Below are 22,338 nucleotides of genomic sequence, written 5' to 3'. Positions count from 1 at the left end.
TAACATGTTAATTACACTAATTAACACTTGTTTAACATATTCATATTCATATTCATTTATTGACTTATTCTTTAAAACAGAGAACATTGTCATAAAATAAAATTACCATCAAAAACAAATTCGTTATCACACAAACATGATACAAGTACACACATTACATATAATTCAAAGTAGAAAAAAGGGGTTAAATTCAAAGGAGCCATTCTCTTGTCTTAAAAGTGTTCTTGAGATGTAGCATTTCAGCAATATAAGCTCCAAGTAGTGTAAAAGTGGAATAATTACTCATAATATAGTAGAATTTTGTAGTATGACCCATGGTCTGGAATTGTGTATTTAAATTTGATAGTGAAAGAAAGAAATTGTCTCTACTTTGTGTACAAAAAGGGGCAGTCCATAAATAAAGTGTATTTCATCTTCAACTGTGTTGGTATCACATTGTTTACATATTCTCTCCTCTATTGCTAGTTTAGGTCTAATATGTCTCCCTTTTTCGATCATTAGGTTATGATCACTTATTCTCAATTTACAAATAAGTTTCCTATGGGAATTACTTGTAACATTATACAAATATTCTTCCATTTTGAATTTAGTTTTAAATTTACAGTAGGTGTGCAATTTTTTGTCTCCCACAGAAGTCCTATCAGCATTAATATCCTGTTCCCATAGAGCAATGTATTGTTTATCTATCCTCTCTATTATGTTATTCATGTTATGTCTGTTTCCATTATTCCAGTAATTTTCTATGTTCTCAGATCCACTTATGGTTTGTAGAGCAGTAGTCCAGGGTGTTTTGTTAACTATGTTATATTTGATAGCCTCATCAATAAGACTGTTTTCTTTTTTCGTGCACACTCTGTGCCAGTATTTCACCATCATGTTATTAACAAAATTTGACAGTGGTTGCCTACCTAGTTCTCCCTTACTGCTAAGTTTGTTGCACATGAGTTAACTTGGAGTAACATTTTGGATAATTTGATGTTTAGTTTCTCTATTGGTGTTTTATCAGTGTATTTCTCTGCTCCCTAAATTTCACAACCATATGTTAGTATGGGTCTAATAGCATGATCAAAAAAATTGCCATGCTGGAATGTTTATATTATTAATATTATTTTAGTGGATGAAGTGATGAATTTTCTAACAGAGTAGAACGCCTTTGTTTCATTTGCTAGTTCAAACCTTACAGTGAATTTACCATGAATGTGGGGTAGGAAGCCATTGAGGCTTTTAAAGACCCCTTACTGTTCTAAGGTGGTTATCAATACATGCTATGATTAACTAATGAAGTAGCAATAACCCTTTCTTGTAAACTGTTCCAAATGTCTATGACACGTTGACTGAAAAAATATTTACATATATCCAATCTGGATCTGTCCTTAAATAATTTCAAACTGTGTCCTCTTGTTGTCGAAGTAGATACTTTGAAAAAACACAACTGGATCAAGGAGAATATGTTCATGGAAAAGTTTATACATTTCCAGTAAATCTGCTCTGATCCGTCTGGTTTCTAAAGTTATCAGTTTCAATATGCGTCACCTATCCTCATAATTCCACCAAGCTGCGGAATTATCCTGGTGAACCGACGCTGGAAATAATACATATCCCCATTCGCATGTGGGGACCACACTGGGGAAGCATAGTCAAGGTGCGGACTTACCTTTGGGTTGAAATTCTATCCCTAGATACTTATAGCTATATATACGATCTTGATATCCAATTGATGTTTTGATAATCTATTATTTGATTTAAATATTAATACCTTTGTTTTCTCTATATTGTTTAACCATAGAGCCTACTTGAAAGGGTCTATGGGTTGACATGCATGGTTATCTAACTAGGGAGGTATTCAATGATGAAAGAAATTGAGAGGGATTTATTCAAATACTCCAATACTTAATGACAGACAATATACTACTCACAGTGGTATTCAAAAATGTATACTTATTGTACATTACAAGTAATCTGCATTACTATTGTTTAGCTTACTAACTATATTGAGGAGTTTGATGATTGAAAAGTTCACTCAAAATGAAGCGTCAACTACTTATGATCAAAAATATGTAGACATACTATAATGTATTGTTTTATATGTTAATTACACTAATTAACACTTGTTTTAACATGCATGTTCATCTAACAACAAGGGAGATATTTAGTGATGAAATGAAGGTACATTTTTTTGTACTCCAATATCTAATGATAGACATACTATATACTACTCACATGGGCATTCACAAAAATGTATACTTATTGTACATTACATGTAATCTGTAACCTTAACTAAAGTGATTACATTACACACATTAAGTCTGTTTGAATTCAATAGGAATATTTGTACCATCATATAGTGAATCAAAAGTAATTCATGACCTTCAGACCTACCTATAGACATGTTACTTGCATTGGTTTTTGAACAAATGATACTTCATGAATGTTATTTTTTTCACTAATTACGCTAATTATAAAGAAACGTCATTAGTCACCATGTTCCACCACTTAAATTTTTCTAGACTTTTGATATGTTATTCAGCATAAAATTCTGAGCAAGACACGCTAAAAATTAAAATTATTTCTGTTGCAATTATGCCATGGTTCAGCCTAAATTTCCGCTGGATTGACTGGATTACCCCCCCCCCCCCCCATCATCATCATCATCATCCAGGATGAACCCCAGGGATGAACCGTGCTTCACCCGCTGAATCGTGTAAATAGCAATATGAGATCACCTACAGATTATTGTTATAGATAGATACATGGTAAACTTGCCTCAGCTAGCTATGAGAGTGACTGGTGTCTAAATTTTTGAAAGACTTCTCGTGTCATCAATCCCGGACTCAATCCATGTGATCGTTCTAGCGTCAGTGCAGTGTTGTCCCGGGTGTTGTCCTCCCGATCCCTCAGGCTCATCCACGCACGATCCACGTGTGTCAGTGTATATAGCGCCCCCTATCACCACAACGATAAGTACTTTTCTTTTTTCAAAGTAAAACACCCCAAAGATTACGAGCTTTCCAACCGAAATGTTAGTGCCCACTTTGGCCAGGTAGTGAGTTTACATAAGCGGATCAATTATGACCGGAATTTTCAACTTAAAGGTTATGAATTTCAGTAATAAATGATATATTTCAAATTTGTCACGTGTTGTTACCAATACAAGTTACTAGCAATGCCATGACACTTTTTCAGATCTGGTCAGAGTTAGCAATATTTCTTCTATTTTGGTCTGATTCAAGAAATATATATAAGGCTAGCTACCTTTATATTCCTAACATGACTGTAGCAATCTGATTCCCCCCCCCCCTTCATTCAAGTACACTGCTTTCACTCAATCTTTATTCTTCCATGTTCTTCAATTACACATTTTTCTGACGACTGACTGGATATATTTTTGATTCACTACCAGTGAAATGAAAAACAGATTAAGGAAAGTACATTTTTAAGAGAAATTAGTCTTTATTATAACTTTGAATTCTAAAATTTTGATAAAAATGTGTAACAACAACAATCTGCATACATTTAGTCTGCAAAGTAGGGTACTCTTAAAAAATAAACAAAATATACATAATTTGTGTAAACACATATTTATGGGGAAAATATTCGACAATACAGTTACTATTTGTTTAATTGTTCCTTTGTCTTTTCTCTGGTGGTCTATAAGATTTGTTGTGTGACTTTCCAGGCCAGGCGTTTGTTACCTCAACGTACTGTATGCCTCAGAAATAAAAATCTTAAAATTTCCCAGTTGCTTTTACTCTGTTCCAGGAAGACTCTTACCTATCATGAGTTACAATCCAGAAGAACAAGTCTTCTAAGTATGAAGACATAGCCCCCACTACCAATGTGCTCTTAAATGGTGTCTATACTATATAGTCCTAATATTAGTTAGCAATCTACGTACGTAAGTGTCTATAGTGAGTTGTTTATTTCTTGTGTGCCCTGTAAGATGTTCTAGCAAGCCAGAGCACATAGGGTACATTTTGGACAGTGACGCACAGAGGCCTGTGGTTTACGATGTTACCCTGTAAAAGAAGGGTAGATATTTTATATAACAGCAGATAATGAGCGAATTCTAATCAGCATGTTAAAGTGGCCACACAGATCAGGATTGGATACTTATTTTAGATTTTTCATTTATAAAACAATTTTACCATGGTATCCTACTTGAAAAATCAATGTGAAAACCATAAACAAAGCCTGTGTTTGTAACTTTATACACTGCAAAAAAGTTTTAAAAAATTTGTTTTTAATTACTGTATGTACAATAACAAATATTTGAGGCATTTATTAATCTTTTGCAATGTATTGAGTGACAAACAAGGACTTGGCATATGTTGTTTCACATTGATTTTTCAAATAGGAAGCCATAATAAAATTGTGTTATAAATTAAAAATCCAACATAAATACCTAATCCTCATCCTTATGACTACTTTAACTCAATTACTACGACAATCAGAATACCTTTGAGCTCAATACACATTTACTTTGCATATTTATCAAAGTTTTTCTTAATTATCATATAACAACATTTTTACAGCTGATACAACAAAATACTATGATGTCTTCTAACTCAGTGAGACACTGTAACTGTTTCACCATTAGTACTGTTTCTAAATTCTGTGAAATAACTTTGGATTTCTGACAGTTCTTTTAACTTATAGTCGAGTATTGTTTTGAAGTCTTTAAACAGGAAATAGCCGTAAAACTTGGCACCTCGGAACATGATTGGGAACCAAATACTATCATCTGGCCACATCTTCTCCTAAGGAATAGCATCTAGATCAAACCATTGGGGCAGCATCTCTGAAGTGAAAAGATATATGCAAATGTCATACATAATAAAAAGATGTCCTAGGTATGCAAATGATGTTATCGATATGCAAATATGCAAAACAGTCTTGTTTATAGATTACACATATGCCTCTATTCTTTGCAACCACCATTAAATATAAATTATGTGTTACAGACACATATTCTTGATGAGACAAACATTTTCAAATGTCTTCATTAGAAATTTCTATAAATTCATCACAGCTTTATGTACTATTACTCACTATTTCTTTATTCTGTCAATTATTGATAATGTAACCAATCTAACAATTCCATATCTCTTACTATGTGGTGACTCACAAGAAATCCCATTTTTTTTTCTCATTTTGACTCACAACAACAAAATTTGGCTATCATTAGAGGGTACACAAGGCAGCTAGTCTGGACCTGTCTCCCCACATATTAATATACAGAAATTCACAGCAACGTACTCACATGAATCAAAATATATAGTGTATTATGTACACGTTTTAAATTATATATATAACATTTGAATTGCAGTTAACTGTCTTTGTTTCTTTAATTCAATGTTACAAAGTAGCTTATGTCAACTGTTCTATCGTCTTAGTCTTGCTCATATCAAGCCTAAAAAAAAGAAGTTGTTTGGTTCCAATTACCTGACCCCACCTATTTTTTCACTGCCGACCATAAACATTTGTTTACGTATTCAAGAAAAAAATAATAAAATCACAAAAACTGTGAAGTCTCATGAGAACTGGTGGATGTGGAAACTGACATCAACTTAAAAAGACAATAAACAACTGTTCTTCCAATCTGTAATGGCTGTACATCTGAAGAGAAGAAACCAATACAGTAACACCGAGATCATATGGAAAACAATGGAAAACAGAACTAACTGAACTAGACACTTACATATGAAATTTTTTTTTTAAAAATTACAATAAAAAATCTACCTACCCCACCTATTCTAAAACTGAGCGTAATCGGAACCACATAATTTTTTTTTTTAGGCCTTAGAGATTTATCATTGCTCCTGCTAATCATTTCCTAAACACATGATGAATGTAATTAATATTAAGTCTGGCTTATCTATGTACTACAGGAAAGTGGCACCTACAACACTGATCACAGAAAAGATCAACTGAGAAAAATGAAATCAAAAGAAAGGAAATGAATATTTTGTTTCACAACTGCTGACATCAGACCGTGGATGAATGGAACCTGTTACAAAAAGGGAAAGTGAACAACTGAATGGCATTAATAACACTTGGCACAGCATGTTGGAAGTACAGAGACTTGTATTACATTCCATTATTTCATAAGAACAGTTTTATGGCCACTTTACATAATGGTTCATGTTCACAAACAAATTTCCAGTTCCTCTGGCATTTCATGTACACATAAAGAGGCCATAAATCTGTTCTTATTGCAGTTCCAACATGCTGTGCCAAGTGTTATTAATCCAATTCATTTGTTTACTTTTCCTATTTGTAACAGATTCTGTTTGTCCATGGTCTGATGTCGGCAGTTGTATACTGTTTACCTTCTGATTCTGTTATTTTACCATGATATGAATCTGTCTTATAGACATGTACTTCAAAGATGACAGGATCATTTTGAAATTCAAAATCTATCAAGGCTACTTTGTCAAGTCTATTGGCAACAATACCACACTCTTCTTCCAATTCTCTGTTTTAAAGTAAGATAGAAAAAATATTTTGTTTTGGTCAATAAAACAGACTTACAGAGGGCTTTTCTTGCATCAATATAGCCACTTGAACAGGAAGGGGGAAATATGGTAAAACTGACTTAGTATCCAATATTTTATCATAACATTGATGGGGAATTTCAGTGAATGGTGAAGGAAGTCACTTAACAAAAAACACTGGTCAAGGCACAATGGTTATCTCAGAAAGAGAAAAATGAAAAAAAAACACCAAAAAACAAATTAACAAATTTTCGTGATTTTATTATTTTTTTGAAAAAGGGTTTCAAAGAGAGTAATATATATGGCATATGTCTACTGGCTGTTTCTGAGTATACAAAGAATTAGCTGGTTTTAAACTCTGACCTCAATTACTCTGTACATTTAGCCCAACTGTCATCTTGAAGGACTGATACTATAACACTAACTGCATTTTTTGATTTTTTTGAATTTTTGCTCTCCCAAATATCACACTGGCAGTTAGGATAATTTAAATAGTGTTGTAGTTCTTCAATACTACAGGTAGGCTAAGGTGGTCATCCTCACAAGCCAGACCACATATTTCTGTTGAAACAACGAAATATGAAGGTCTGGCTTCTTTCATTGCACAACTGGTGGGTACATTTCAGAGAGTGCCATAAAGAGGCCTTAGGTTTACAACAACGATGATGGTAGGCTACCATCCAGAGTGTCACTCACCTTACAGCTGCTTGATCAATAGTTTCATTGGCCTGTAATTTACCACCAAAGCCATTCCACTTTCCCTTCCCAAATCCTCTTTTCTTCAGTCCTAGTAACAGTCGGCTTTGTTCTCTGACAAACACCAGGGTGAAAATCTTTTTTGATATATTGGCAGCCATGGCTGGTGCTGAGATCAATTGTTCTGTTGATAAGAGTATAGCATACAAGTAAATACACAGTGTCACATATTTCATTTTTATTGTAAAACAGTATGCTCAGAGGAAGTACAGACTGAGATATTATTGATAAAATCCACTTGAATTCAAGTTTTAACTAACACCCGGTAGTTGCAGGAAAATATTGCAGTCTGAGGTGATTGGTTGCCTCTATATTTTTTAATTATCATCAATCTGAAGATCTTGACACTGAGTGGTGAGGTCTTCAGATTCAAATCAAACGGATAACATCTAGATTATATTATAATGATGGACTGGGCTATTGGGCTATGATAAATTTCCAAAAACATCAAGTGAAATAAATAAAAAGTATGACTGGTATGGCCACTCAGAGAAAAAAACTAGTACTTATCTATGGTACTAGTGGTATGGATACCAATGTAGTCTCTAACTTTTGTAGGTGTAAATCGTAACGATACTGTATAGGAACTAGACTATGGTATGTGGGGCAAGGCAACAATCTATATTATTTAATTTAATAACAATTGTTGGTTGTGACAAAGAATAAACTTGCTGTGAGACAATATATCACTTTGCTCATAGATAGTCATAGCTGCAATGATTGTAGTGTTAGTTTTGATTTTGAGTTTTTTCCTTCAGTTTTTGAGCTTTTTCCGTTCGAACGAAAAACAATCGGTAAAAAGACAGAACGAAAAAAGCTCAAAAACAGAAGAAAAAACACAAAGTCAAAACGAGTGAGCTACAAATTACAATCATTGCAGTTTGTGGCATACAATAATAACACAATGTGATTAGTATTTGACGTAAGAGGTGCAGTCAGCATTAGTACATGTAGTAATATCTGTGTAACCAGTGATATTTTGAATTTTTCATCGCTCCACCGAAAGTTGCTGTATACATTTAACAGACATATTGTAGAGAGTCACAATACTTTAATTCGAATCTGCATTGACTCTGATGCATATTTTCGTTCAAACGCTTGGAGAAATTATAGGATTGTCACGTACAGTACAAGATAGTTGCTAGTTTAATATTAATATCTCTGTATTTATCTTTGTGTTTGTATGTTTTTTAATTTTTTTTATGGGACATCTTGGTGACCTGAAATAAAGGAATAATAATAATAATAATAATAATCATAATTAATAGTTTGCTAATCAAAACCACTACTGACTTTATTAGAGCTGATTGACGTACATGGTCATGAAGTTCAAAATGTTCAACAAATCGAAGAAAGTGTACGTCTGACACAACACATGTCAGTAAACATTTGTTTACCTCAACTCTGGTTATGGGAAACCAATCTTCCCACCATCGCCTACCAGGTGAGCCGATCTTGAAGACACGTTCAGTTTTCCCGCGGTCTAACAGCTGTTTAGGATCACGCGTAACGCCTCGGCCGGTGCGAGACTTTGCAGACAGCCCTAATATTTGAAGTGTCGCGTTTTTCGATTGGCTGTCGAACTTCTATCTTAAAATTTCCCTTTCGAATACCTACTTTATATAATGAACGAAGAAGGTCTGAAATTGCGTAGAAAATTAATAATTTCTTCAACGAAAAGATAAAAAGTACAGATATTCTTCACTTGAAAGCCGTAAAACATCAGCCAATCAGGACATGCGTTATAAACGATAACTTCCGTCAGCCATTTTGTAGACAGAGAGAGATCCCGAAAATAAAAACATGCCCCTACCGATGCAGGTGCCGTTTTTGCAGGTAGGTAGAACGTTATGTTTGCTTTAAACTTTATGAGAACAGCACAGTATCAGTGAATTGTTTAATTTCAGGTCTGCTTCGTTTTCATGGATTTCGTTTGGCAAAATTTGTCAAAGGCGTGTACATTTTGCACATGTTGAAGTGCTAGCTACATGTATGCATGCCAAGTGACTTGACAGTTATCATACATCAGTGATCCGTAGATGTGCTATGACTCGTCTCTTTGCACCCAGCAGTTTTATTATCCATGACCATGATGAAAAAATTACAATTTTGTCAATTAATGTCCGTTTTTAAAAAAAAGTAACATTGCTTTAAAAATGATCCACAGACCTTAGTCCTGCTTGCATGCGGAGTAATCCGGGACTCGATTCTGACAATTGTCCCTCCTACTCCAGAGTCAAGTCAGTAATACAGACTCGTGCACCGTCATGTAAGCAGGACTACACAGACCTTAGATACCAGTCTTTTTAAAATATGAGGGTGTAAGCTACTAAATACAGGCCTTGCAATGTACCCCCTCCCCCTCTTTAGACTTTACCGTCTCCAAAACCCGACTGAAAAAAAAATTAATGATGAAATTTATAACATTGAAAATTGCGACAAATTAGAACTTTGTGAATCATGTTGCATGATCTCAGATGATTTTATAGGGTTATAAATTATGATTGCTTACTTTGTAATGTTTTGAAATAGATCGTACGTGTATGTAGTTCATTTCAATTTTCACCCCCCCCCCCCTTCATGGCGATTGTCCAGGTACAAATTTGAACTCTTTCCCATTTCAATCAGCATTAGTTTTACTAAATGTTACTGTTTTTGTTTTACAACAACAACAACAACAACAACAACAACAACAACAACACCACCACCACCACCACCACCACCACCACCACCACCACCAACAACAACACCTACACCAATAACAACAACAAAGATTCTTTCAGCCTAGGATAGATGATGTAGTCTAGATTACAAAAACTTTATGTCGATGTTAATGTTTCAGGTATTTCATCTTTGATAATGCAATGGTATTTTTGGCATGCAATAAATGATAATTATCACTGTAGTTTGTAAGTCTGATTTTTGTTATATTATTAGGGTCCTGCGGAACCCATGCAAGTTGACCAACCAGAAGATAATGAAAACAGTCACGAACCAACATACACTGTGGACAACCCTACCCTGGTAAGCAGTCGATCAGTCTGTGTGTTCAATGTTCCACTTCACCAAAATACAGTAAAAGTCAGGGAATATCTCCCAAGAGAAATGGTTATCCTGATTAGGATAAATTTTTGTATTTCAATCGAGTAAATAATCTTTGAAGTTTGAATGCTGTGCTGCACATAATTATGATATGGTGCATGCGGAAACAAGTATTCTCAAAGACTAACAAAAAACACACCAGGGGTCGGATATATAGGTTGTCCATGACAATTTGTCCATACACATGTTTGAAGATTATTTCATCTGAAATAATTTATCCGTTTTTCGTAATTGGGATAAATATGGAAAGTATGTACATTATACATGTATGTTTTATCCCGATCCCAATCCCAATCGGGAAAGATATTCCAGACTGATACAACATACTTAGTCAGTATTTGTATGAATAGTTGAAGATCGTACTTCTCAGTGTATAATAATTCAGCATTAGATTAGGCTGGTTGTTCACATCAAAGGAGAAGAGTGAAACCTTACAGATGGCGCATTGCAGGTGACTGTTCACCAGCTCTGTTTGATACAACCATGCAGAAACCAATAAGAGAACTGCACATTCTACATTTTGAGATAACATGATAGAAATTGTTTTGTTACATTTTGTCTAAATTAAATAAATGATTTTAACATTATTGTAACTAGACACAGACACACAGGCACCAATATTTTGATGCCTGTATTTGATGTCTGCATGGTGGTATGTTAGTTTAATTCATTTGGATAAAATGTAGAAAGAAACTGTATTCATGCAATCTTGTAGAAATGTGCAGTTTCTTATTGCAGGGTTGTATGAAACAGAGCAGTGAACACTAACCTGCCGTGTGCTGTACAAGGATATAATTATAAGTAGTATCATGAATCAAGCCCCTTGATCAGATTTCATCAGATTGTGTATAAACCAAACTATGAAGTTAACTTTATTTATGATGTTTTTTGACAGGATCTAGAGGCATATGCTGCACAGTATTCAGGCTTAGCTAAAGTCAACAGGTTGTTGTTTATTGCCAATCATTGTCCAAGTTACAGGATTGAAGCACTGAAAATGGCACTTGCCTATACACAGACTACATTTAATACACAAATGTATGAACATATACATAGGAAGCTACAAGAAGCTGCTGCAAGGTATGTCTGTCCTCAGAGTTTAATATTACATATCATTAGATGTTATTCCCCAGTATTTTTCTTCATTCAGCCAAGGAAAATACAAGTGACCTAAGGGGCCTTTGTCACTGTGAGTTGTTAACCCTTAGGTCATGCTATTTTCTGGCTGAATGAAAAAAAATATTGGGAGAATAACATAATTATACCACCGCCAGTAATATGAAAGAAAAATCGGGGAAAGTAATGGCAATTTTGAACGTTTTGGCTCATATTTCAAACACATCAGAACCAGTAACATAGACACACATTGTTGTGATGTAGATCCCGTTCTCGTGACGTAGAACGTCCATCATATATAATCCATATTTTTCGATCAACTTGTCTTGTGCATGGTATAACGAGCAATATCCATATGTACTCTTGACATTGTTCCGATAGAATCGAGCCTAGGACCATTGTGGATAGTTTGTGCATTTGTCAAGCTTACATTGTATATGGTGTGATGACATACACATTGATTTGTGTGCTGCCTTAGCAAAATTTTGAAAATTGATTTACAAAAATCAAAACACATTCTGTGCATCATATAAACCTTTTACTTGATATTATAAAATGATTATTCTATTCTCTTTTGTTTATACTTTGGGTAACCGTTTTCTAGCCAAGGAAAAAAATTGAGCTTTCTACTTGATCAGATTTTAATGAGATTGCCATGATACTAGTTTCAAATACAGTTGACAAGTTACTATGAGTAACAGATAATATCCAAACTGTCTGCAGAATGGTATAACGGCAGTTGGCACTAAATTTGAAATTTGTTACAGATTGAAGTTACTATTACTAGTAATGATGCAAATACTAATTTTTGATATGCCATATACCGCTTACTAAAGTTCATGGCAAGCATTGCAAGAGGACGCCTCAAGTTTGACTAAGCTAGTGAGGGCTAAAATTTCATTATGGCCACTGATCATATGACTGCATGAAGCTGTGAACAAAATAAATTTTCTGTGTTCTTAAAAAGAACATTACAGTAGGGGTTAGACATTTTGTCAAGAATCTGTGTTACAATCACAACTGGTCATATTTAGCAAATCAATGTGACAACATTATTTCTTAAAAATGTAAATTGTTCGGTTGTAAACATCTTTGAACATCTAATAAAAGCACTTGAATGTGATATGTACCATCAACATCATCATATTTTGAATATGATGAGCGCCCTCCCTAGTTGCTTGTTCAATTTCTTTTGTTTCAAATAAATTATCGATGTAAGGAAAAGTTTGAGCAAATGTAAACCCTTTAAAGGAGACATGTAATACTTGCGTGTCTATGATGAAAATGAAAAGAGTATGGTTTTGAGTGAGCTGTCTATGTTCACTTGTATTTCATAGAGGTGATGTACAGTTATAATGGAACAAATATGCAAAACATGACATAGGCTAACACTATAACAGGTTGACTGTTATTCTGATCTTTTATGGTGAAAACTACATTACAAAAGTAAGGCAGAACTGTTTGAAATAGTATTGTCCAAATTTGTGAAGCCAGAAATGAAAAGAAAGATTGTCAAAAGTGTTTTGCATAGAAAATTGTCAAAAACTCAAACATTGCCAAATTATATATTATCATACCTGTGCACTTTTGTCAAAAATGGTATGATAGTTATTATTAAATAAGTTTTATTTCAAAACCTTTATTAACATTTTTAAAAAGAGGCATCCGAATCCTTTAATTTTGAATGTAATTACACGTACATAGACTTTCATACAAAAAACCAAGTCCTTAAAGTTAAAGGTAATGTCTTGACAAATAAAATGTGGCATTTTCTAAAAATGGCTAACCAAAAAGGACTTTCTTTTTTTGATTGGATATCTAGTTTGCTACTAGATGTCCACTTAGAAAGACTTCAATAAAGCCTGTACAGAGACTAAATCTGATCTTGTAGTGCCAACAAGATCTGTCGTAATCCCATAATGTTAATCTGATAATACACTTTTCCCATGTGCTAGGCAGTCTCTGTGTTGATTGTGCATGTGTGGTTTCACTGTGTTTATGGTGTTTGATACCAGTTTTGATGGTGTAAACCAAACCTATCAAGTTACATTTACAAGTGATTTTCCCCAAAATGTTCCATAATGAAACTATCATAGACCACATAAAAAAGCTCAACCTTAGATACCGGTCTTGTTAACTGGCTGGGGCTGCATGGGGATGATTATAGAACTTTGGTCTTCTCAAACTGCCCCCCCCCCCCCCCCCCCCCCCCCCCTTCTTACATACATTCATATTTGTGTAATATACTAAAACTGTGTCAAATTATCATGTTCTACATGCCATTATTTCATATGCACTGGTTCTAAATAACAAAGCAAGAGTTTTGCAAGGCATGAAGCGTGGAACCTGGCTGAATGCAGTGAAACTAAAGAGAATAAAGTACACTTGTCACAAGCCATTTTGCATATAGAATTTGCAAATGCCAACTGCTTGTCACAAGCCATTTTGAGTTGTGAAATCACTTGTGACAAGTGTTTGTCAGGAGACACTTTGTACAAATAAATGTATCAGTCAAAGAATTTAGGTAAAAGAAACACTTAATGTTCGCTGTGTGTGAACGTAATGGAGAAGTTTTAACTTTACATTTCCATGAATTGTATAATATACGGGAAGAAAAAGTCACTCAATAATTACTAAAGAAAAGGCTTAAGTTTATTTCTTTCCCAGTACTAACAGTCAGATGTATAATATATTATAGGCATGGATTATGCAGCCACACAGTGACAAAGAGAGGCAAACAGCTAGACATAATGTATTTCACTAGCCTGTCAAAAAACCCCAACACTCTGAATACTGTTTTTATATATATACACTATATATATATACACGTATGTAATTAACTAATGTTTTTAAGTAATGGAGATCAGTGACACTGATCCCCATCTGTGGCATACCTGAAAGTGTCAACTTTAAACATGTAGGTGACAAAAGTGTCTTGATGAAGGTACAATCCAAAGAGTGATTCTATCTTTCTCTGTTTGACAGTTCTTCACCGCTACCGGATGCAATTGCCGGATTAGTGCACAGCGTACCAGGCCTCGATACTCAATGGATTGAAACCACGAAAAAGAAAGCCGCCATGAAGCTTGAGAAACTAGATACCGACCTGAAGAATTATAAAGGCAATTCCATCAAGGAAAGCATAAGGTAAGTGGATTGCAGAGAATTGAAGGTCATATTAAGAGTAACTTGAAAATTGAAGTGATGGATTAAACTTCTAGAGTCTATTAGTTATGAAGACTACATGCATTGCATGCAATATGTTTTTACTAAGGACTTGAAAAACCCATGACAGAGAGGAGAGATCAGGTAAAATTTCCATTTAGATTTATCATTTGGAAAGGAATTAACCTTGTTGAAATACCTTGAGAGCTCAGGCAAATCTTAATTCCACGTATTTCCATACTACCCATATGAACGCAATTGATTTTACCTTCTTACTACTCTCATGCGCAGTTCAAAATTAGGGATTAAAATTTAGGTGAGAAAAACAATTGTCTGACAGAGGCTATAGAAAATGTTGGTCTGGAACAAAAGAATGATCATAAGTAATGTGTATGGCTTCATGGTAATGTAGGAACCTGAGCCTAAATCCCTGGCCTTTAATGGCAGCACCTACTTACTACCCTTAAGGGAAATGCCACTCCAGGAATTAAAAATAAAGGCATTTTCATAAACTTTACGTTCTGGAGAGTCATTTCATGATTTTACTGTGACTATGTTGCCGACAATTTCAGAGAAACACAAATGTGAACTTCTGGTATTTTTGCCTCATGAGAGTCTGCAGAAATGCATAATATGTATGCAATATTAGGTAAACAGTGAATATTTATGACTCCTAAGTGCATATTACCTTCAATGAAAATCTAATATTTAAAATAAAATCTGTGCTTCCGACATCCACATAGTGGGCATCATGTGTGGCTGCTGACCCAACCACACTATATAGCTGCCCAGAAAGTGCGAGTTTTCTGAGCTTGTAAATACATTCTGTGTTTGAACCATTCATATTTCAACCATACCTGTAAGATATTGTTTCCTATCCACTTATATTATCGCTACCATTATTGTGCTTAGATCGCATACTTTAATGTTTGATGACAAGTCATTGAAAACATTGCCCAAATCGACAAGTGAATACGCCGTCATGATGCTTTATTTTGTTTACAAGCTCATAGATGACGGTCTTCTGAAATAACATCTTTAGAGTCAAGAGACGTTGATGTATTTTGCATATTCACACCATGCAAAATGAGACATTTAGTGAGATGTTACTTGTATGTCTCACAGGAACTCATTACTGGCGAGGTGTTACAGGAATTATTTCAGTGGTTACATCAAAGAAAGGCCAGCAGAAATGTGTCTCTTTCATGTAGGATCTATAGTTGAACCTACATGTAAATTTCATACCTGAGCTGAGTGTAGTACTGTATATGGTATGTTCTGAGTTTTCCTAGAAACATACCCCAAAAGCCAGAAGTCCTCTGAAGAATAAAAAGAAAGGTAGCCACCAAGTTTTCCTTATGTATTTTACTACAAACTCCTCCAAAATGATGGCCAATCCATCTATTACTAGAGGCAATTAATTATCTATGATTTCCTAGGGGTTCTTGTCACCATTTCCGTAATCAGTTTCAGTTGTGACTTTTCACTGGCAATTATGTGTATAGTCAGTGTCCAAAATACTGGTTATTACTATATTAGGATATTGAAATTCAAACAATGGCTACATATATTACACCATGCAGGCCTAGTAAAACTGGATTGTATGTATATATATTTTATGAGATTTTCTTGTCTATAAGTACATGTAGGATGGATACAGTATATTTTGATTTGTAACTATTTGGCTATACTCCAAGGTGAGGTGTTACAACTACCTAACGTTTGCTGTTAGCCTTAGACAGTGTTTTACTAAGGGTAGTAATTTGGTAACAACTTAATTAGTTCCCTGTCACTGCTCAAGGGTTCCCCCACAAAATTTACATTACAAGGTATGGAAATCTTTATGCAAGTTTTACCTGACCTCTCCCCACTCTTGTTACTGGGGTTGCACGGTCTTTGCAAAAACACTGTCAGAAATAAAGTCACTGAGTTGATAAAAAAAAGGATACAAATTATGTTGTTCAATAAAACCCTGCTGATAGGAAAATATCTTTTTCAGTCTGTGGTCTGAAGTTTACAACTTTAGGAAAGTACATGTAATATAGTGTGCAGGTCTAACAGACAGTACATTACATTTATCAGGTTCCAAAGATTGCCATCAACATGAAATACACTTAGACATCTGAACCACAAACACCTTGCAACAACACTACAGCTGGTGTTGATGACTTACTTCTGTCAAGGAGGGCGGTATAATCACCCTTAGATGATAGCAATCTGAGAGTACTCAGTGGATTACCATCTTATACTAGGACACAACATGATAACATCCAAGTTACATATGTAGAACATGGCATCATTTTCACCTTCTGAAGTCTCACGTTTGTATAACAGATGCTATGATTGTGTTCACGCTGCAGGTGAAACTATTACCATACGTTGCAAGTTACTTGTTCACTGGCTCTGTTCAATAAGAGAAACTGCATATGCTACACTTGTAACTTAAGATAGCAAGATTGCAATTTCTTGCTACGTTAGTCTGATTGAAACAATTTGAATGTACTACAGACACGTGGGTGCCAATGTTTTTATGTCTGCATGATGGCACACTATTTCATTTCATTTTGACAAAATATAGTAAGAAGCTGTACTCATTCAATGCCAACTTAAACTTTAGCATGTGCAGTTTCTGATTGGTTTTTGTGTGGTTGTATCAAAGAGCAAGTGAATAGAAACCTGCAATGCATTGTACCTGATTGCTGTATAATGTAATATTGAACTACAAGTACAATATAACTGTCTGATCTTATTACTTTTCCTACAACTTTTATAGAAATTATAATCACAGAATGATAATGTGTATATTTATGAAAACACAAAATGTGATGGGTTTTTTGTGACATGAAAAAAAAATAAGTAAAATAATTACCATGTGATTATTCTCAAGATTGTTTTAGCCACTATACACTCCAGTGGAGACAAATTACATGTAACTGTACATTTAAGATGTGCTAGTAATTATGAAATAGTGAATTATGGTTATTTTAATTAAAGATTTTGTAAAAATCACCTTACTTTCTCAGGTATTTTTATGTATCAAAAGAAATTATTGTGCGTCAATGGCATGTCAGATTTGCCTATGGAGCATACTTCAAAGCAAAAACCACAGCAAAAACAGTTTTACACAATCTCTCTCCCCCCCCCCCCCCCCCCCCCCAGTTTCCAAAACTTGAGCAAAAACTACTAGTTTTTATGTAATAATACATTCTCCATGCTCTACCCTCTGGTACAGAGGATTTCAAAATACCGTTCAGTGACCCTGTTTGATAAAACAACATAGAAACTAATAAGAAACTACACATGCTACACTTTAAGATAGCAAGATGGAATGAATACAGTTTCTAGCAACATTTTGTCTAGTATATGAAATGAACTGATGTGCCGCCGTACAGACATCAAATGCACGTCAAACATTGGTGCTCGCATGTGTGTGTCTTGTTGCAGTACATTGGTTTAAGTGGTTTATTTCATTCAGACTAAATGTAGCAATAATTGAGATATCTTGTTGGAAAGTGTAGCATGTGCAGTTTCTTATTGATTTCTGTATGGTTGTATCAAACTGAGCTGCTGAATGGTATTTTGAAATCTGCTGTACTAGTGTTCTTATACTTTGACAAAAACACTAGTGTACATGTAATATAATTATTCTATTTTGATATCTCCCCATCAGAGAGTAGCTCAGGAAGGATGTCACTCATTAAGATTAACACCTAGATTTTCATGATGTCAACAGACATATATAGATATCATTCTTAACAATATAGACTCAGTAATTAGCTGTGTTGTTTTGTTTTTCTCGCCAGGAGAGGCCATGATGATCTAGGGGATCATTATCTTGATCAAGGTGACTTAAGTAATGCATTGAAATGTTATTCCAGGGCAAGGGATTACTGTACTAGCCCGAAACATGTTGTCAACATGTGTCTTAATGTCATCAAGGTACTGTAATATTAAATATTAGTTTTTATCAACACGTGTCATAATATCATTAAGGTACCATAATATTAACTAAGTATTGAAGTTACAGTGCCTCATCATTATTTGCAAATATGACCAAGTTATATTTTTGAGTTTTCTATCCATAAGAAGTTTGAAAACAGTTTGTATTGCATTCAACAGTTCAATATACATGTACTCACTGAAATGCAATGAGAGTCAGATTCTGAAGCCTGGACAGTAGTCAATTTTCCGATTCCAAGATGCATTGCGCGAGATGATGTCGCTTATGTTATTACATTTAGTCTTGTTTTGTCTATATTATGTTTGAAATAACACTTACATCAGGAAATTATGGAAACATGTCTTGACCTCTTTGATTATGAGTGATTTTATAGAACAAAGGTTAAACGCCATCAATAACAGACAGTGATTTTACAGGTGAACCCAGGGTACGGTCAGGTGACAACCATCCCCCTGAGTACAAATGTAGCTCATGCAACCCCCTCAGCATGTACACAATACATGGCATTGTATGGAGAGACACACAATACATTTTGGAACCGGCAACAGGTCTATTGCAAAAATGGTCAATGTCAAGTGACTATGTATCACTTTCCAAATGCACCAACAAGCTAGGGAGTCTTATGTATTTTATATCAATGTCGTAAGCTTACAACAGATAATCCCCATACCTTAGAAACATGAGGCTAAGCTTTCAAACACTCCCTATATCATTGTACAAATGCAAAGCGTGTGATTGATACTAATACCGATCTATGACAACTTGAGGGTAGGAATTATTATCAAAAACTTAGTTTTCTTGTATGTCATTACTAGGCAAGGGATAGGGGAAATGTCAAATTTTGTGGCTCACAAGAAATTCCATCAGTGGCACCTCAAAAGAAAGGATACACTGGCATGTACACATTCATACCTGAATGTATGTGTCAATAGCTATCGATGACTATTTATGGAACTATTTATGATGATTTATGGAAATCAAATACTCCCTGCGTGTTGTCAAATTTAGTATAAAATTTTATTAAAACCGAATGTTTTTATTCCAAAAATGATCAATATTTATGAGAGGCATGCTTTGATGATCACACAGCCTAAGTTAGGGTCATAGGATATTTGAGGTGTACATGTAATGAACTTCTACTGTATTTGTTTGACTGATTGCATCTTCATTTCTTTCTACAAGCTATGAAAAAAACAACCAAGATTTGTTGGAAATGAAATTTATATTACCGGTACATATGTAATTACATCTCTATATAAAGGAGTATCAGCTGCCAGTAGTTTAAACAAGAACATTAATATTCTTTTCTATTGTCTTTCCTATAGGTCAGTGTACATTTACAAAATTGGTCTCATGTGCTAAGTTATGTCAACAAAGCTGAAGCAACACCCGAAATTGCAGAGGTGAGTGTCAGAAAGGGAAAGTGAGATATTACATTCTTGTGACACCAAATACAGTTTTTATTTAGGGCAGGAAGTAGGTGAAATCTACTTGACCCCAACACGTGTTATTTTTATTTGGGTACGCATCAAAATATTAAAAATACAAATAGCATGTGCAAATTTTACCAGCTTGCATGTCTATTTCTGGGCTTCCAAAACATCAAAGAGGAATGATACCCTATGAATTCACTTTGTTTGATAAAAACGCTTATATGAAATGAGATCAAATGTGCTGATTTCATCCACTTTTGTTTCTCAATTCAGAGCTTGCATCGATCAGAACCGAGGTGGAAACGACATATAGGCCTTGCTAGGCAACTTCCATTAAACATGTTGTTGATTGATTGACTGTTTTCATTGTTAATGTAATTATTTAGCAATACAAGCTCTTGACAATACGTTTAACGAAAGTTTCCTCGTATGGCCCAGTCCATACATCACTTCCACCTGAGGTCAGATTGATGCCAACTCTACACTGATCAGTGAAAGCAAATGAAACAATGTCTTTTATCTCATTTAACTTTTGCAGTGAACTCGCATCATATCCTTTCTCTCTAAGGCAAGAACACCATGCTCGTGGTATACTTTATTTTAGATAAGGAACACATGACCTCCAGTTTAAAGGAATCTGATAGCAATGTACTAAACCTTCCAAGCCTTTGTTATCATTGGACTGAAAATTTCACCAAATGACTGAAATATTTGTTATGTCTATCTTTGTGATGTACAGCAACATAGAGATACAAGGGACAATCTATCTGTAGTGACAAAGTTAAAATGTGCTGCTGGTCTAGCAGAGCTGGCAACTAAGAAGTATAAGGCAGCTGCAAAGTATTTCTTACAGGCGTCATTTGATCATACTGACTTTCCAGATGTAAGTATATTATGTATATTTAATTTGATGTGCATGTGATGTACATGTGATCTGCATGTGGTGTTCATGTGATCTATATGTGGTGAATATGTGGTGTGCATGTGATGTACATGTGATCTGCATGTGGTGAACATGTGGTGTGCATGTGATGTACATGTACATGTGATCTGAATGTGGTGCATATGTAGTTTGCATGCAATGTACATTGTACATGTAGTCTGCATGCTGTGAGCATGTGATGTGCATCTGTGTATTAAAGCAAGCAACCACCACATCCTAGATTTTGTTTTCCAGGTCTCAAACCAACAACTTAGGAAGGAAACATTTCGAGAGGGATAGAAAGAGAGAGAGCACTAATTCATACTTTTCATTCTGTTTCTCATGGGTAGTCAAAGTTTTTCTTGGGCAAGCCAAAGACTTCCAATTCACACACCTTGTTGCTTTGAAATGAATTTATCTTCTTTCTTACATTTGACAGCTACTGTCAGCCAACAATGTAGCCATGTATGGGGGACTGTGTGCCCTGGCATCCTTTGACAGACAAGAGTTGCAGAAAAATGTCATTTCTAGTAGGTATGTATTCACTGACCAGGTCTGTAGTGTATGCTGGCTTTCTTGAGAAAGCAGCTACTTTGACAAGATATAGAGAGTAGATTGCTTTATTCAGGTTTGAAATATACAGTAAGTACTAAACACTGAATAGTGATGTTTGCAGCAGGATCAGGTGTACGATTAGCTATATTTAATTGATCAAGAAACTCACACCAGTTATGTTTTGCTCAACTAGTACATATTTGTGTACAAACAAACACCCTCCTTGTAGAGAGAGGATTCAATGAAAATGAACTTTGAAATGCAGAGACTGCAAGTTTGGGTCAATATTACTGAAAGTCCATCATTATGTCATTTTATTGAAATCTATTACACTATTTACAGTAAAAATAGTATATTTTGGAATGAATTGCTGTATTATAATTAAGCGAAATATCTTATTCAAAATTCAGACTTATTTGAGAATAAGAATGTGGACTACAGTGTTTGAATTCAAAGTAATCTCATTAATTTGGTCAACGATTTATAAAAAAAAAAGTGTTCGTATTCCCAACCTGACCCATACAATGTGTTATGTAGATGTAACAACAAATTAACAACACAAACACGTTTATGAAAAAAATCAGACCTCATAGTACTAAGTACAACACGTTGTCCGTACAACAACATTTGGAACAGATATTATTCCCAACAAGTAATATTTGATGGAAAGAGCATTCTGCAACGTCGGCATTTAAATATCTTGTGAACATTAAATAGACAGTGGACATCAATTTCTGACTAAATTACCTGTATGTAATAAATATAAATGCTAGCCTGTATGTCAAGATTGCTTGTTTCTGGGCAATGTACGGTACCAATTTTGAAGAACGGTTA

General features: G+C 34.7%; 2 protein-coding genes across 3 annotated transcripts in view; one reads left to right on the top strand and one right to left on the bottom strand.

Annotated features, from left to right (window-relative positions):
* Positions 1-3,459: 3,459 nt before the first annotated feature.
* LOC144435748 (oxidized purine nucleoside triphosphate hydrolase-like) lies at positions 3,460-8,749 on the bottom strand. Of its 2 annotated transcripts, XM_078124362.1 has the most exons (5): positions 8,648-8,749; positions 7,191-7,374; positions 6,330-6,475; positions 4,709-4,798; positions 3,460-4,016 (listed from the first exon to the last, which is right to left on the bottom strand). In XM_078124362.1, the coding sequence occupies exons 2-4, from the start codon at positions 7,349-7,351 to the stop codon at positions 4,758-4,760; spliced, it is 348 nt and encodes a 115-aa protein (XP_077980488.1). In that variant the 5' UTR covers positions 7,352-7,374; positions 8,648-8,749; the 3' UTR covers positions 3,460-4,016; positions 4,709-4,757. The 2 variants fall into 2 exon arrangements, with proteins under 2 accessions (XP_077980488.1, XP_077980487.1); XM_078124361.1 differs by having other exon boundaries at positions 3,460-4,798.
* Positions 8,750-9,035: 286 nt separating this feature from the next.
* The window catches only part of LOC144435998 (COP9 signalosome complex subunit 1-like), a 39,567-nt gene continuing 26,264 nt past the window's right edge, over positions 9,036-22,338 (top strand). The window contains exons 1-8 of the mRNA XM_078124665.1: positions 9,036-9,086; positions 10,188-10,274; positions 11,248-11,432; positions 14,454-14,615; positions 18,437-18,572; positions 19,920-19,997; positions 20,767-20,910; positions 21,389-21,483. Of these exons, the coding sequence (XP_077980791.1) occupies positions 9,054-9,086; positions 10,188-10,274; positions 11,248-11,432; positions 14,454-14,615; positions 18,437-18,572; positions 19,920-19,997; positions 20,767-20,910; positions 21,389-21,483 (920 nt within the window). The 5' untranslated portion in view covers positions 9,036-9,053. The remainder of the gene's footprint in view (positions 9,087-10,187; positions 10,275-11,247; positions 11,433-14,453; positions 14,616-18,436; positions 18,573-19,919; positions 19,998-20,766; positions 20,911-21,388; positions 21,484-22,338) is intronic.

The sequence above is a fragment of the Glandiceps talaboti genome, chromosome 5, assembly GCF_964340395.1.
Source record: "Glandiceps talaboti chromosome 5, keGlaTala1.1, whole genome shotgun sequence".
Lineage (NCBI taxonomy): Eukaryota > Metazoa > Hemichordata > Enteropneusta > Spengelidae > Glandiceps > Glandiceps talaboti.
Note: the sequence above shows the minus strand (reverse complement) of the source record. Positions and strands in the feature narration are given on the sequence as shown.

What these genes read in the sequence shown, in the direction of transcription:
- LOC144435748 (XM_078124361.1), bottom strand. Translation starts at nt 7,351, where the DNA reads ATGGCTGCCAATATATCAAAAAAGATTTTCACCCTGGTGTTTGTCAGA. An exon ending in ATTGATCAAGCAGCTGTAAG is followed by an intron (nt 6,476 to 7,190) that starts GTGAGTGACACT and finishes ACTTTAAAACAG; the next exon opens with AGAATTGGAAGAAGAGTGTG. An exon ending in TAAAATAACAGAATCAGAAG is followed by an intron (nt 4,799 to 6,329) that starts GTAAACAGTATA and finishes TTTTCACTTCAG; the next exon opens with AGATGCTGCCCCAATGGTTT.